Raw genomic sequence first — 17,188 nt, 5'->3', positions numbered from 1 at the left:
TATACCTGTCATTATTTATGTATTTAGGTTTTCCTATATTGGACACAGGCATACTTAAAACTGTTATAGCCTTTTGATGACAGGCACATTGTCACTATATAATGACCTTTGTTGCCTCATCTTACAATTTTTGTAAGTCTATTTTATGTGATGTAGGTATAGGTACTTCTGTTCTGTTTTCATTTCTATTGGCATATCTTTCCCCATCCTTTCACCCCAAACCCATCTTTCATATTTTTTTAAATGGCTGAGTAATATCCCACTGTGTAAATGTACCACATTTTTTAAAACCATTCCTCTGCTGAGAGACCTCTAGGTTGTTTCCATTTTTTGTTTATTAAGAATAGAGCAGCAAAGAACATGGTTGAGCAAGTGCCTCTGTGGTAGGATGAAGTGACCTTTGGGGTATATGCCCAAAAGTGGTGTAGCTGGATCTTGAGGTAGATCGATTCCCTTTTTCTGAGGAACTGCCATACTGATGTACATAGTGACTGTACAATTTTGCATTCCCACCAGTAATGGATAGTGTTCACCTTACTCTATATCCTTGCCAGCATAAGCTGTTATTTGTTTTATTGATCTTAGCCATTCTGATGGATATAAGATTAATTCTCAAAGTAGTTTTGATTTGCATTTCCCTGATGGCTAAGGATATTAAACATTTCAAGTGTTTTTCAGCTTTTTGGGTTTCATCTATTGAGAATTCTCTGTTTAGATCTGTACCCCATTTTTTTATTGGGTTGTTTTCTTGATACCTAGTTTATTGAGTTCTTTATATATTTTGTATATTAGCCCTCTATCAGATATGTTGTTGGTAAAAATCATTTTCCATTCTGTAGGCTGCCACTTTGTCTGAATAACAGTGTCCTCTGCCTTACAGAAACTTTTCAGTTTCATGAGGTCCCATTTATTAAGTGTTGATCTTAGTGCCTGTGCTAATGGTGTTCTGTTAATAAAGTCTTTCCTGTGCCAATGAGTTTAAGGCTATTCCCAACTTTCTCTTTTATCAGGTTCAATGTATCTGGTTTTATGTTGAGGTCTTTGATCCACTTAGAATTGAGTTTTGTGCAGAGTGATTAGTATGGATCAATTTTCGTTCTTCTACATGCAGCCATCCAGTTTGATCAGCACTATTTATTGAAGATACTGTCTTTTTTTCCAGACTTCTTTAACAATAATCAGGTGTCCATAGATGTGTGGGTTTATGCCTATGTCTTCAATTAGATTCTATTTTTCAACATGTCTGTTTTTATGCCAATACTATGCTGTTTCTATTACTATAGCTCTAGCACAATTTGAGGTTGGAGATGGTGATACCTCCAGCAGTTCAATTATTCAGGATTGTTTTAGCTATCTTATATTTTTTGTGTTTTATTATGAAGTTGAAAACTGTCCTTTCAAGATCTGTGAAGAATTTTGTTGGAATTTTGATAGGGATTGCATTGAATCTGTAGATTGCTTTTGATAGGCTGGCCATTTTTACTATATTAATCCCACTGACCATGAGCATGGGAAACCTTTCCACCTTCTGATATCTCCTTAAGGTTCTTTAGTGTCTTAAAGTTTTTATCATACAAGTCTTTCACTTGCTTGGTTAAAGTTACTTCAAGATATTTTACATTTTTTGAGGCTATTGTGAAGGTGTTGTTTCCCTGTTTTTTTGCATTCCGTTTTCCATTTGTATATGGGAAGGGCACTTATATTTGTGAGTTAATTTTCTATCCAGCTACTTTTCTGAAAGTGTTTATCAGCTGTAGGAATTTCACAGTGGAAGTTTTAGAGTCACTTGTGTATACTATCACATCATTCACAAATAAAGATACTTTAACTTCTTCCCTTCTAATATGTATCCCCTTGATCTCCTTCAGTTGTCTTATTGCTCTAGCTAAGACTTCAAATTCTATATTGAATAGGTATGGAGGGAGTGGACAGCCTTGTCTTGCTCCTGATTTTAGTGGAATTTCTTTGAGTTTGTGTCCATTTAAGTTGATGTTGGCTATGGGCTTGATGTAAGCTGCCTTTGTTAGGTTGAGGTATGTCCCTTGTATCACTAATCTCTCCAGGACTTTTATCATGAAGGGGTTTTAGATTTTGTCAAAGGCCTTTTCTGCATCTAATGAAATGATTAAGTAGTTTTGTCTTTCAGTTTGTTTATATGTTGGATTACATTTATTGATTACATATGTTGAATCGTCCCTGCATCTCTGGGATAAAGCCTATTTGATCACAGTGGATGATATTTTTATTGTGTTCTTGGATTCAGCTTGCTAGTATTTTATTGACTATTTTTTTGCATTTTTGTTGATAAAGGAAATTGATCTGTAATTCTTTCTTTGTTGGATCTTTATGTGGTTTGGTTTATAACCAGCATTTCTCTGTTTAGTCTTTGTCTGTATGACATTTCTGTTGGTAAGAGTGAAATATTAAAGTCTTCCACTATCAGCATGTAAGGATCAATATGTCATTTTAGCTTTAGTAGTGTTTCTTTTATGAACTTGGGTTCCCTTTGTTTGTTGCATAGATGTTAAGAATTTCAGTGTTTTCTTGGTGGATTTTTCCTCTGATGAGTATGTAGTGTCCTTCCCTATCTCTTCTGATTAGTTTTGGTTTGGTCTAATTTGTCAGATGTTAAAATGGTCACATCAGCTTGCTTCTTAGGTCCATTTGCTTGTAATATCATTTTACACTCTTTTACCCTAAGGTGATGTCTATCCTTGATGTCAAGATGTGTTTATTGGATGCACCAAAAGGATATTGTGTTTGCCTCCAGTAGGTTAGTGTGTGTCTTTTTATTGGGGAATTGAGACCATTGATGTTGACAGCTATCAATGAGCAGTGTTTGTTGATTCCTGTTATTTTGTTGTTGTTGTTGGGGATGGTGGTAGGGTGTGTGTGTGTGTGTGTGTGTGTGTGTGTGTGTGTGTGTGTGTGTGTGTGTTCTCCTCTCTTGATTTGCTGGCCTGGGATTATTTATTGCTTGTGTTTTCTTGGATGTGGTTAACCTCTTTAGGCTGGAATTTTCCTTCTGTCACCCTGCGTTAGGGCTTATTGGTTTTATCATGGAATATTTTATTTTCTCTATCTATGTTGGTTGAATGATTTGCTAGGTCTAGTGGTCTTGGCTTGCATCTGTGGTCCCTTATAGAGTCTACAGCACATCTGTCTAGGCCCTTCTGGTTTTTAGAGTCTCAATGGAGAAGTCAGGTGTTATTCTAATAGGTGTGCCTTTATATGTTACTTGGTCTTTTCCCCTTGTAGATTTTAATATTTTCTTTGTTCTGTACATTTAGTCTTTTGATTATCATGTACCAGGGAATTTCTTTCCCTGTCCAGTCTATTTGGTGTCCTGTATGATTCTTATACTTTGATAGGCCTCTCCTTCTTTAGGTTAGGGGAATTTTTCTATGATTTTGTTGAAAATATTTTCTGTGCCTTTGACACGGGTTTCTTCTCCTCCCTCTATTCCTATTATTCTTAGATTTGGTCTTTTCATAGTGTTTCAGATTTCCTGGGTGTTTTATGCTAGGATTTTTTTTTTTATATTACTATGTTCTCTGACTGAGGTATCCATTTCTTCTACAGTGTCTTCAATGCCTGAGATTCTCTCTTCCTTCTCTTTTATTATGTTGGTGAAACTTGTCTCTGAGGTTTCTGTTCAATTACCTAAATTTTTTCATTTCCCGATTTCCCTCTTCAAAGCTCAATTTTGAGTTTTCCTTTCTGATTCTATTTCTACTTTCAGGTCAGGTCTTGAACTGTTTTATTCATTTCCTTCCACTGTTTGCTTGTGTTTTTACAGATTTCTTTAAGAGATTTATTAATCTCCTCTTTAAAGACCTCTGTCATATCCATAAAGGCTATTTTAAGGTCTTTGCCTATTCTTTGGCTATGTTGCAATTCTCAGGGCCTACTGTGGTAGGTTTGTAGAGTTATAATGGCAATATATTGTCCTGGGTGTTATTGATTGTGTTTTTACATTGATGTCCAGGCATCTGACTGTAATTCTAGGTGCTGATGTCTGGTCTTGTCTTTGTTGGGTTGTGGTTTTGTTCCTTGGTTTCTGTCATCAGTCACCCTCTTATTTATAAGGAGGGTGTGGTGGCTGTGTGTCCTTTGGTAGGGAACTCTTCCAGGATTCTGCTAGGTGTGGTCACTGGGGGTTCTGAGTAAAATGTGTTTCTATGTTTTGGGAGCTGACAGTTAGGAATGGGGATGGGCTAGGAAAGGGGGCTGAGGGGAAAATCAGATTGTTCCATCAGGATGTACTTAGTTCCCTGGGAATGGGGGCAGAGAGTGAGGAGAGGCCAGAACAGGTGGTCTGTCGTAGAGCTGGGCATGAGATTTGGGATTGAAATTGGAGGAGCTGAGGGAGAGTGAAGAGCTTCCCTAGCTAGAGTGGCCTGTGGGTCCCCAGGGAATGCCTCTGGAACTGGGGCTGGGATAAAGAGATGAGTGTAGGGAGGGAAGGTTGAGGAGGAAGAGCTGTGTGATCCACCTGAGATATGGGCTGAGAGAAAGGGGAGGTCGCAGCAGGTGGTCTGCCACAGAGTTGAAGGTGAGACTGGGGGATTAGATTAGGAGGAGAGGAGAGAGGGGTGGACATCTGTAGGTAGCCTACGTGCTCCCTCCCTTGTATATCATACCTCCATCTGTCTATAACCACTGCCCTCTATCTTTTGCCTAGAGAATTTAATGCACTGATGTCTAAGGTGATTGTTGATGGGTAAGACTTAGTGTTGCTATTTTGTTCATTGTTTTCTGGTTGTTTTAGAGAGCCTTTTGTTCTTTCGTCCACCCTTACAGTCTTTTTTACGATTTGATCATTTTTCTTCGATTTTTCATGTTTTTGTTTTCCCCTTTGGCAAATATACTATAGGTTTTTGCTTTATGGGTACAATTAAATTCATGGAAAACATCTTATAGTGTAACAGTCAGTTTTAAGCCTGATAACAATGTGACTTCATTTGTTTATAAAACTTCTTCCTCTCAACATTTTCTAGTTTTTACATATTTTGATATCGTGTACTTATTAACGGGTTATTTTTACTAATTTGAATGGAGTTAGTCTGTTAAATCTAAGTTCATTCTTAGAATTTAAGAGCAAAGACCAGGTATTTTCACTTTCCTGTTTCCCATCATACTCAATGCAATGGCGAACACAGAACACTATTTATTGCTTTGAGACTGAGTTATTGGTTTAGAGAGAGAAGCCATGTGGTTTTTGATACCATTGCCCATGCTGATGTTGTGTTAGCCTGTGGTTGTTAATGGCATTCTCCTCTCTTCTCTCTTCCCAATCACAGCATGTGCATTCCGATACAATGGACTCTCCTTCGTCTACCTTATCTACCTCTTGCTCATTCCTCTGTTCTCGGAACCAACCAAAACAACGATGCAAGGTAAGATATTTTATGACTCCACAGCAGAGTTATGTGCCTTGGATATGCTTCTGGACTCCCAGGGTTTGTCTTTCTTCAGTGAGGAGGATATTATCTCGGCAGCAGGGGTGGGTTGTCCAGCGTTGTAATCCCTATCAGGTAGAGTAGAACAAATTTGTTTGGGATACACATGTCTTTGTGACTTACACAGCCATTCTACCTATGTGAGCTCGTAGGTGGACATTTCTTTCCCTCCCACCAGTTCCCAAGTAACTGACAAAGAGACTTAATATTAATTATAAATGATAAGCCATAGCTCAGGCTTATTAATAGCTCTTACAACTTAAGTTAACCCACTTATATTAATCTACATTCAGCCACATGGCATTACCTCTCTTTCATCTTGCACCTCCAGTTTCTTCTCCATGTCTAGCTAGCAACTCCTCTGACCCCACCTTTCTTCTTTCCAGTGTCCTTAGTTTGGTTTTCCAGCCTAACCTCTACCTGTCCAGCTATTGACCAGTCAGCTTCTTTATTAAACCAATCACAGAGACATATATTCACACAGTGTAAAGGACTATTCCACGTGAGTTCCTTACTGAGTAGACCTTACTAAGAAAATCTGGTTTCAGTGGTTAATGACAACTGAGAGAACTGTCAATATAAATAAGGCACGTGGTATGGCAAAATTGGCACATGCACTTGAATAATGTGTTGTTGGGGAGAATATGGTCATTGAAAAGAGCAGAGAAACATCTGGTGCATTGAAGACTTTTACTGGGAGGATTGGGTGGAAGCCTGATTGGTCGAGATTCCTTGCTTGTTCATCAGTTGAGCTTTTTTTTTTTTTCTCATATGCCTCAAGTACACAGTAAAAGCAGAGCTGTGTTGCAGGTAGTATCCAAAGCAGGTTCCTATGAGGCTTTTGATCCTTGTTAATTGCTCTGCAAGGCAGAGAAAAGAATAGTGAGTGTTTTCCGGGGGTCCAGTTAGGTAGTGCATTCTGGTGTGTGATCACACTTAATTGAAGCTCTTCCACAAATATGAAAATGAAGCTCCCTCGAGCTGGATGAAATAAACTGTTTTTGTGACATGTTGCCATTAGAAGAAATGAGGACCATGCCAAATGTTGTAGGTGAGTGAACCAACTGTGTATTTCTATGACAGGAAAAGGAAATTAGGTTTGTCCTGACCTTCAGTGGCGTGGGAAAGGCCATTGGTGGTGACTGCCTTTTTAGTGATGGGCTCTTTGGGAGGAACAGCAAAGACCACGGTTGTGCAAAGGACAGCAAACAGCTTCATCTGTCTCCTCCTCCCTGATTATGGAATTTAAGTAATGCTTTGCACATTCATTTTAGTGGTTGGAGCTATAGACGCTACACCTATTTTCCTGACCCCAAAAGAATATTCACATTCACGATAGCTCTGAATTACTCATGTGCTTAATAGACCAAATTAAAAAAGCTGTAGAAACAGAAGTTTATGCAAATCCTTATCAAACAACAGTGTTTATGGAACTCCATCCACTGTAACCTTGCTCTAAAGAGTTCAACATAGGATTTCTGGCCTCAGAAAGAAGATTGTAATGTAAAGGTGACTCCTGTTCCAGGGCTTGAACACATGCTGCAAAGGGAGGTTTTGTGAGCCTTCAGAACACAGTGCTTTTAAAGTGAGTGCTTTTATATATTCAGCTGAATTGTGTGTTGCTCCTATTCTACACAGTGTAGGCTCCCATTCTATCTGGAGGTCAGGTAACCAGAATGTCCTCCACACTTTTGTGACAGCCCTTGGACTGTCCTCCCCTTCCCCAGTCACTAATCCTGAATCTGCAGCTATTTTGGAGGTGTTCATTGGGCTAAGCCCAGAACCCTGGCCTCAGTACATTGTTGGGAAGGTGGTCTGTACGACATAGAATAGAAAACCACAAATCCTTGGCATGTGCAGACATATCCTGTGAAGGAAAGGTTACAAGGTCAGTGCACAAAGAAGAATGCAGGTGTCTGCAGACTCTGGTCTTCTCAGAAGAGAATGGCAGGACAGGTGGGTTAGGAAATCCCTACACCAGCCTCCGGAAGCAGCATCCTGGTGTTTCATTTTCCTCTTTCCTGCATCTCAGCACCAGGAAACATGACTGATGTTAGCATAACCTCATCTTTTTGTTTGTTTATGTAATCTACATGATTCTGTTTTCTGATCTGTAAGACTCAAAATCCATGCATTTCTAGAGACTGTGTGTAAAGGTAGAGTGGGTAGACATTTTTAGGTGGTATGAGGTCCTGCATGGAGTCCATGTACTCAAGCTATGTACCTGTCACAGAGGAGCAACACGGCCTTTCAGGGCAGACTTAGACCCCAGTGCACTGAGCTGTGAAAGTCTGGGTTCATAACCACATCTCAGGAATTAGCTGCCGGGTGCATTGAAGGGTTCTTAGCAAGCTCTGCAGTATGCTTCCCCAGAAAGTCCATGTCCAATCCATATGTAAATTTGAGTTGGCCCCAGGAGCTGATGCAGGAATTATCCCTTGTCAGGATACTGTACTATTAATACAGACACGCCGAGCTAGAAATAAGATGCATACCTACAGCGACTGCCCCAGAATGCTCTGTCTCTCTACTTGTGTGGATGGACATCTTTGCTGGTGTGATTGGGCTTCCTCTCACTGTGCTTACGGAGGTGCCTGTTGTGTGGGAAACATCAGTGTTCTAAGCTAGAGTGTACATTCTTTGATGTAGTCCTTGGACTTACCCCAAATGGAAAATTTAAATCGTTTAGGTTAGGAACATCCACCTGTCTTGACCTTGGTGCCATCAGCAGGATGAAGACTATCTGAATAGGGATGATGTTTTCACGGTGTCTGGGTTATAAACTGTACTGATGAGGAAGGAGGGTGATCTAAAATCAGTCATATCCTAAAACATTAAAACTTCTGTTTTTAAAAACTAGTTAGGGGCTGGATCCCACAATCCCCTTTGAGGACATGCTCTCAATTACTCAGTGAAGAGAGCTTCCCTATCACATGTGATGTTATGTGTTGAGCCCAGTACTACCCTTCCATACACCCAAGTGCCAGGGCAATAAATTTACTCAGAGACACATTGTACACAACACATGGTATTGTATGATTAGGGAGAAAGGTAATTTATACAGTCAGAGAATTCTTGAGTTGAAATAAAGAGCTTTTAGGGGTGGTGAAGTCCATTTCAGCAGCTAGTAGGGGAACCCTCTGCAACATGTGGTCCTTTACCTGCTGGTGGAGCTGGGAGCTCCCTTCTTCTTGGGAACTCTAAAGCAGTGGTTCTCAACCTGTGAGTCACAACCCCTTTGGAGGCCAAATGATCCTTTCACAAGGGGTCACATATCAGATATCCTGCATATCAGATATTTACATTATGAATCATAACAGTAGAACATTACAGTTACAAAGTAGCAACAAAATAATTTTATGGTGGTAGGGGGTGGTCACCGCAACATGAGGAACTGTATTAAAGGGTCACAGCATTAGGAAGGCTGAGAACCACTGCTCTAAAGTATTGTCAGATAGTCTCAAAACAGACTGAACTGTACTTTCCTGCACTTCCTGGGCATGTTTCCTGCCTAAAGCAACAATGAGTTAAAAGAGATCAGGGGTCACCTTCCAATAATATTGTGAAGGGCTTGTGGAAGGCTAGGGACTTCATTCAATAAATGGCCGAGATCTTTAAATGTGCCATTATCTCCATAGGGCTGAGTCTTTTGGGGTTCTTTCTTAAATCAGGAATGACTCTAGATATTTTAAAAAGGAAAATTTAATATAAGAAATTCACTAAAAGCAAAAGGAAAACCAAGAACCCAGGCAGAATATTGAAGCAACATAGAACTATCAGGCAAGGTGTGATGTGGTGGTGAGGGAGCCACGTTAATGGACTTCAGTAACAGAACCATTGGAAACTGTTAGAATTGCAGAAGCCAGACAGTGTGTCCATATGTAAATCAGCATTACAGCCCTCCTCACCATGGGATGTGTCACTCAGGTGCAGCAGTCCCCAGAAAGGGCTCCTGGTATCTATTGTCAGCTGGCACACAGGCTTACGGATAATGCTTCTCATCATCATCCATTTTTAACTTGGCTGGATATGCCTAGTTCATCCAGGATGTGAGTTCTCAACTGCTCTTGCAGAATAAACTTCTCTAGAGGCCTCTGGCTTTGTCAGATTATCTTCTGAAATGCCTTGCATAGTGGATACTTTGTTGTAAATGTGTTTCCCCCCTCTCAGAGGGCAGACCCCCTTCCCTTGCTGTCTGGAGGCTTTTCTGGGGGCAGTGCCCAGCAGTCTCTTCTTAGTGTTGCTGATGTCTATCCATGTTCATCAGTTCCCTGCTACTATAACTAAACCCAAGGCTAGTTAGTTTACAAGGAGGAAGGGCTTACAGATAGGCTTAGTATTTTAGACATTTTAGTCAATGGCCAGAGGACTCATTGCATGTGGTCCTGTAGAGAGGCAGCCTATTGGGACAGGGAGTGTGCTGGAGCCAACTGTTGACTTCATGGCTGAGGCGCAAGAAAAAGAGAGCAAAGGATGAGCCTGGGATCTCAGTCCCCTCTGAGGACATGTGCTCAATTGCCCAATGACCTGCCACTAGATCTCCACCCCTCAGAAGTGTCCCCGCCTCCTCCCAATAGTGCCTACCAGGACTATACCTCAACACACAGGCCCACTGGGGACATTTAAGACTATTGAGATGGCTTACATAGACTTTTTCCCCTGACCTGGCAGCCTAGATCCAATGGTCATCCAGTATGTGTTTCAGGGTCCTTAAGGATGGGTAGTCTCCGGGGGCCATGGCAGCTCCAGTCCATCCCTGTCCAATCCCCGTCTCTGTACAGTTCTGTTTTCCTTGCTCCCTGTCAGGTGTGGCTTCAGGTGTGCTGTCAAGTCATTCTCTCGCTGTCCAAGATAAACTGGGCCTCAGGTTCTAGGCATGTTGCAGATGTTCACTTAGCTTAGGCTGGAAGGCTGGGAGCTTAGTAGAGGAGTCCGCATGGGAGCTTAGGACTAGATATGACAATGATGCCAGCACTGAAGTCTAAGGGTGCAGACACTAGTGCTTGGCCCAGCTTCTGATGAATTCAATTGGATATCAGTTCATATGGCTGTTTCCCCCTTAACAAACAGGTATCCACATTGGTTGGGGTTATTCGGCTCTGTGAGGACCAATGAGGAGATAGACGTTTAAATGAAGTGTAAATCCATTCCACAGACAGTAGTTAGCTCTAGAACCCCTGTAGTTCATTTTTATTTTTAATTTTGAAAGAAGATTTATTTATTTCATTCTATGAGTATAAGTGTTTTGCCTTCATCTATGTATGTGCTGTATGTGCATATTTAATGCCTGTGGAAATCAAAAGTCATCAGAACCCCTGGAACTGGAGTTTGGGATGGTTTTGAGCTGCTATGTGGGTTCTGGAAACTGAACCCAGGTCCACTGCAGGAGTAAGTACTCTTAACCACTGAGCCAAACAGGTTTCTTTATACATTACTTGGGCTTGGATACTTGGTTATAGCTGCGCAGAATTCACTAAGACAGTGAACACACAGCTGTTTCCCTCTACAGCCACAAGCCAGTTCTGTTGACCCCGTTTCTCACCTGGGGTTTCTCCAACAACAGCTCTTTGCCATCTAGTGTGTCTCACACATTCACGGGCCTTCCCATCGAAGCCCCTTCCCCTATATCAAACTCTCCCAGCTTCTCTGACATGATTTTTGTATTATCCACCAGGTTAAAAAAAAAAAAACCACAGCTTGCAAATAAACATCCTTTGCCATGAGGTTCACTGGAGACTGAGCAAGCATTAGGCATGAAGGTCACCTGGACTTTTAGATCTTACCCTAAGCTTCTATACTGTGCTTTTGCTCTCTTTTGCATAAACATCAAGGTAGCAGGGATATACTGATACGTGTACTATTGTGCCTGGACTATAGGAGACATCCAGACAATGTTTATAGAATGAGTGAATTTACCTCAGTCTAGTGCTCATGATCATTTGTGAACATAGCTGCTCTCACCACAATCTCTAACAGCAAAATCATACAATAGTTTATTGTATACACAGGTCCTCTGGAGACAGAAGCTTAGGGTACAAAAGGCCATAGGATTCTGCTGTTTTCAATTTAATTAGGATCAGACAGTCATGAGTAATTGAAGACATCAAGTCTGCTGAAATGTTTTATGCGTTCAATTACAATGATGGGCATTTTATTTAAGAATGTAATACTGGAGGAGAGGAAATGAGGGTTTTCTTGCTGTTCATAAACAGAGTGCTTTGGGTTCAGGATTGAGACAGGCCTCCATTAAATTCTTTAATAGTATGTAATTAATTAAGAGTAGTAACACATGGCCCAGTGTTTTAAATTTAGAGGGCACTAAGTTCTTGATCCAGGCACACAATAGGTGTCTTATACTGTATATTCCAAGGACAATGTATTGGTCAACATGGTTTGTATCTTGTTCAGAAGGGAGATAAGTGCTAAAACATACGTGATTTGAAAGAGAGCAGTAGCCAGTGCTCACTAAACACACTATTATGAAGTTCAGCAGTATTTGTAACAGTGTCAGGTAATGTTAGATCCAAACATCTGGCATATAGAAATATTCCTCATTTGCTAATCTTCACAGTAACACTATATTAGTTCTTTCTAAATAATGGCAAAGAATTAAGTAATTTCCAAGGTTCTTTAATGTTTTGCTCCTAGATATCTAATAATATTTAGGCTAATTGGCCTATTAATAGAGAGCCATTAGCATGGTCTAGTAAGTGCATCTTATTATTTGCATGCATCAGTTAATTGAATTCCCACACTGAACTCTTGAGGGATATATTGTTTTATTAAAATATTATTACATGGTACTGGAGAGAAGATTCAGCCTTTAGAGCACTTGGTCGACCTGGGTTCAATTCCCAGCATGGTGGTTCAGTTACCACATGGTGGGTAACAACCATCCCTAACTTGAGTTCCAGGGGATCTGATACCCTCTTCTGACTGCTGAGGGTGCCAGGCACATAAATAGTTCACATATATGCATATAGTCAAAAAAGTTCATACACATAAAATAAAATAAATGAGTAAAAAACTCTACAATTATTATGGATCTATATTGCCGGTGAAGGCTGAGTTCCAGGTGGGCTGACAGCAAGCCCAGGACGCTGTGTGCATGGTCTGGCTATTGGCCTCTATGGTGTTCTGACTCATGCTCTGGGCAGGGCTAAGTCCTCTGGGGTTTTGAAAGGGAAGAAGGAAGCCTGGGCAGCTAGTGAAGACTTTTGGCTGATAGCTTGTTTGGCTCTGAGCACACAGGTCTGGAAAGACACTATGAGCCTACTTATGGGAGGCCTTGTAACAGATATTGGTGTGGACTGACGGCTTATATGTATGTTACATAAGACAACACATTAAGTGGGGCTGGTTTTGCCTCTCAACAGATGTTAATCAAGAGACTGTCCTTCACAAGGCACTGTGTTGAGTCTTGTGGAGGATGAAGTGGTGAGGAAAGAGTGGCATTTCACTGGCGCGGCCTTTTCACACCCTGGGCTTTACGCATCTGGCTGAGTGCTAGCTTCCCCAGCATAACTGTTGTTTGGAACCCGCCTACTTAACCCCAGCTCTGCCGTTACTTTTCTAAGGTGATTTCAGGGTACCCCTTTGCACTTGTCTAGAGACAGGGGGATGAGAACGGTGATGGCGAACTGCTGTCCCAGGGGGATGAATCTGAGTCAGTAGCATTCGGAGTAGATGTGGATAAAACCGGTCATTAAATGAATCCTGTTGATTTCAGAAGAAAAGGATAGAATGCTTAGTACAAAGCAGTGTCCAGAGGTTGCTGCTCACTGTGAAGGAGGCAGTTCAATGTTGACTTGAATGAGAGCCATAGTGCTGATATACGTGACAAATGTGTGTACTGTCATGGTGCTCATGCGGATGGGTGGATACATGTGATCTCACAGGTTAGCAGGTAGGATACCCAGGTGCGAAGGCAGCATCCTGAGGCGATAGTTGATCCCAGAACCACTAAAAGACAAGCAGCACTGTCCTCAAGGCCCAGCTCAGATTTTGCTGTGGACAGGTGTTCTCCTGGAGGATGTTAGTAAGTGACATGGGCAACTTTCATTGCCATTTGCTACGTGCCAGACACCCTTGACTAATAAGTGAGAGTTCTAGTACTGTCAGCGACGTGTGTACCCACCATTTGGCGACAGACATCCGCCTGCCATGTGACATTAGCAGTACACTGGAAATTGCTGTCTGCTTGCGTAGCTCTCCAGGAAGTCATTTTTGTTCACCTGTGTTCTCACTGTCTGAAGTGATGGATGGCTTTTATTCATTCTTTCTGGAGGAAATTCATTTCTCTTTGGGGGGGGGGGTCTGTTAAAAAGAGATGCTTCAAGTGAAGGAACTGTCGTGTCCTAGACAGCATTAGCTGGTTTCTGCTGGCTGCGAGAACATCTTAGAGGCATCATGTGATGAATTCATGTATCAAGTGGGTATGTCCCACACAGTGCTAAGGGACAGTGCTGGCCATTGCTGAAGGTAGTTCTAAGAACACAGCTGTCTTCTTGAGCAGGGCCATACTCATGGTGACAGCATGGGTTTCTGTGTTTACGTTTGGGACTGGGAGCTGAACTGGCCATGCCCGTCTCCTGCAGCCGCTCTCTCCCTATAATCACAGGTGCTATAAAGGAAATGAGAAGCTCCCTACCTAGAGCCGGTCAGGGAACCTTTGGTCCTCTAACAGAATCTCAAAGGTGTATGGATTCCTAGAGAATGGTGCAATCCCTAATTCTTCCCCAAGGAAGTTTTTGGAACTCAAGTTATCGGACACAGACATCAGAGGGCTAAGGATGTCATATAACTGTCTGGGTACTGGGTTCCTCTTAACCGAATGTGCTGCTCCTCCTCACTTTCCCCGTATCCTCTGATTCACACTTTAGCAAGATTCCCTTCCTTAGAATGCGGTACCCCTGCCCCATGTTGCCAGCATGGGACCAGAGACAGGCTGGCTACAAACATGAACCTCCCTTTCCGATGAAACTTCTAAGAAGGAATCCTATCCATGCCACATGGGCAGTCTTCAACTCTCCTCAGAGCCCTACCATGCTGCTTGTCTGTCTGTCTACACCATTAATAATTCTTCTAATACATCTCTTACCCAAAAGGACGGTGAACCCCAAACCTAAAACCTTTTGATAAGAACCTCATGCCCCGAGGTGGATGACAGACAGGGACTTCTGATGCCTTGCAGGGACTTGAGGAGCCCAGTTCTTTGCCAATTCCAGCAGCATTGCCAAGGGAATAACCCAAGAACTGTGCAATGCCAGCTTTTGCAGGCTGTACCTGAGGAGATTTTTTTTTCAAAAATGTGTGGCTTATAGTGGTTTTGTTTACCTTCTTATTTGGAATACTTCCAAATAGCTTTTCTTTTTTGTTATTTGGACCAAGACAGCAGTTCCTCGGATTCATTTACTCACATTTACACCCTAACATCATTACTGATGCATTTTTTTTTCTGCTTGGTGGGATCTCTTGCAGCATTTGAGAAGGCAGGGGTAGAGAGGCATAGAAAAAGAAGGGCTTTGTTGTGTTCTGTTGACAACCATAAGCAGGTGGAATTTACAGCAGGCCTGGTTAACACTTGTAAACTTTTGCCAGAGTTATCTTAGAATGATCAAAAAGGGGAGTATATTTTATTTAATGTAACTGAATAGGAGCCCTATGTCAGTAGGAAGTTGTACTAATCTTACAAATTATCCCCTCCCCCCGACACAGTCACCAAAAGTATCTTATCCGAAGGTTCTGGCCCAGGCTACACTTAGCCAGAATACTAACAGCACCCTGAAAAAAAAAAAAAAGAAAAATGGTGTTCAGTTTCGCTACTTAAAGAGGCAAAGAGGTCTGTAACTTGTAAAGCTGTGTTTAGACATCAGAACGGAAATAGTAGCAGATATTTTAAAACACTCCTGCATCTGGTTTTTGTTATAAATAGTCTTTAGAACATTAGGCTTATTATTACAATGTTTTACTATGTCATAATAAACCAAAAAGCAAGAAAATATTTAATTGGATAAATTACTTGGTAAGTGTTTCATTGCCAATAAGATCAGCTCTCCACCCAAGGAAATGCTAACCAAACTAGTTAGAAGTTCATGTCTCCATTTTCAAAACCAATTATAGGATGTTTAGTTTTTCTGTCCTTTTGTAGGATGGAGCAGGTTATTATCCCATTATTGTTGTGAATTTGGCATGCAGGAAATCAGAGGGACTTTCAGGCAACATTAATTCTTGGTTCAGGAAACAGCAGGTCATGTTATTGCTTGACTACAGAAAAGATTCCCAGAGCCCCAAATATTTCTTTATTTGGCTCAAATGGTATCTATGAAACGAACCCACCATTTTGATTATAGTGCATTATTCATTTGAACTGATTTCAGTCTGTTGATCTGTCCCTCAAATTATGATGCTTTGGCTGTTGACAGACATTTCCTATCAGCTCCCTGGTCAGGCCATGTGTGAAACCACACAACATCCAATGATGAGCAGGACACAGCTCGGTTACCTGTTGGCTCTGCACTGTTGGGCAAGCTACTGAAATTTTCAGCTTCCTGTATTCAGTTCTGCTGAGAGCTTGGCATGTTCCTAGGTAGAGTTGCGAGCCAAGGCTGGGATGTGTGCTCAGTAGATGGGGAAATAGCTGTAGATAAGTCCTTTGATTCTCTGTTGTGGTGACCAAATACCTGAGAGAAATATTTTAAAAGAGGAAAGCTTTCTCTTGCCTCATGGTTTCTGGGTTTTTCTGTCCATAGTCTGTTGGCTTCATTGTTTTGTGCCCGGAGTAAGGCAGAGTGTCACAGGGTGGAAGTTATGGCAGAAGGAGGTGTTTATTTCTTGGAGGCCAGTGGGGGCTTTAAGATACAACCTACAAAGACTCTCAGTGAGTACTTCCTCCAAGTGGATCCCCTCCTAATTCCCCATTGACAAAGTTAACCTATAATCACTTTTCAATGCCTTTGGTGAGGGGTGCTTCCAATCTAAACCAAGGAAGGAACCGTGGCTGTCCTCTGACTTTAAAAATTCAGTTTCCATTTAAGAATATTCTACTGAATGTGATTCACTTACATATTTTTTGGTCTTTTCTTTCAGCTTTAAAACTAGCTTGCTTCAAAGCCTGCAAAAGACTAAGTTTGAATTTGTTCCTTAGCCAGGATGGATGTGTTAATTGTGAAAGCTCTCTTGAACACATTCATGTACCTAGATTCGGACAGATGGATGTGATAAAGCTTTACAAGATAAAACCTTACATTGAACTCTCAGATAAGGCCAACTGTAATCACAGGAGGGACAAACAGGCGGCAAGGTGCTTGCTAGAACCCAGGGAAGTATTCTACACAGTCCGTCCTTAGTCCTTACACACCTTCACAGAGTCTACTGAATAATGCCGGGAACTGGCAGTCTAAAAAGTTGATCCATTGAGGAGTGCTTCTAACTAATATGAACAATGCAGTGACAGATATTCATGTAGGTACTTCCTCACATACTGTATGCTGTGAAAAAACAGTAAAAATGCATACAGACATTATGCATGCCCTCTCCTTGCATAATGAACACAAGTAGGCAATGGTTGAACTCTAAACAGCTATTTTGTAGAAGTTTTCAGTATTAAGCAGGAGTAGATGCTGATATAAAGCCTGTATTTGTTTGTTTGGACTCATTGGATGTTGAGCATCTGAAGTGTGTTGTGCAGGTGACTTGGTAGTGGAGCCACCATCCTTTCAATCTGA

At 41.4% G+C, this 17,188-nt stretch overlaps 1 protein-coding gene across 2 annotated transcripts in view; it reads left to right on the top strand.

Moving 5' to 3' along the window:
• Window positions 1-17,188, top strand: part of Piezo2 (piezo type mechanosensitive ion channel component 2) — a 368,019-nt gene that overhangs the window by 66,802 nt on the left and 284,029 nt on the right. For both annotated transcript variants that reach the window (XM_059246283.1, XM_059246284.1), the window contains exon 2: window positions 5,304-5,399. In XM_059246283.1, the coding sequence (XP_059102266.1) occupies window positions 5,304-5,399 (96 nt within the window). The remainder of the gene's footprint in view (window positions 1-5,303; window positions 5,400-17,188) is intronic.

Source organism: Peromyscus eremicus, chromosome 19, assembly GCF_949786415.1.
Source record: "Peromyscus eremicus chromosome 19, PerEre_H2_v1, whole genome shotgun sequence".
Taxonomy (NCBI): Eukaryota; Metazoa; Chordata; class Mammalia; order Rodentia; family Cricetidae; genus Peromyscus; species Peromyscus eremicus.
The sequence above is the reverse complement of the archived record's forward strand: the minus strand, read 5'-3'. Positions and strand labels throughout refer to the sequence as shown.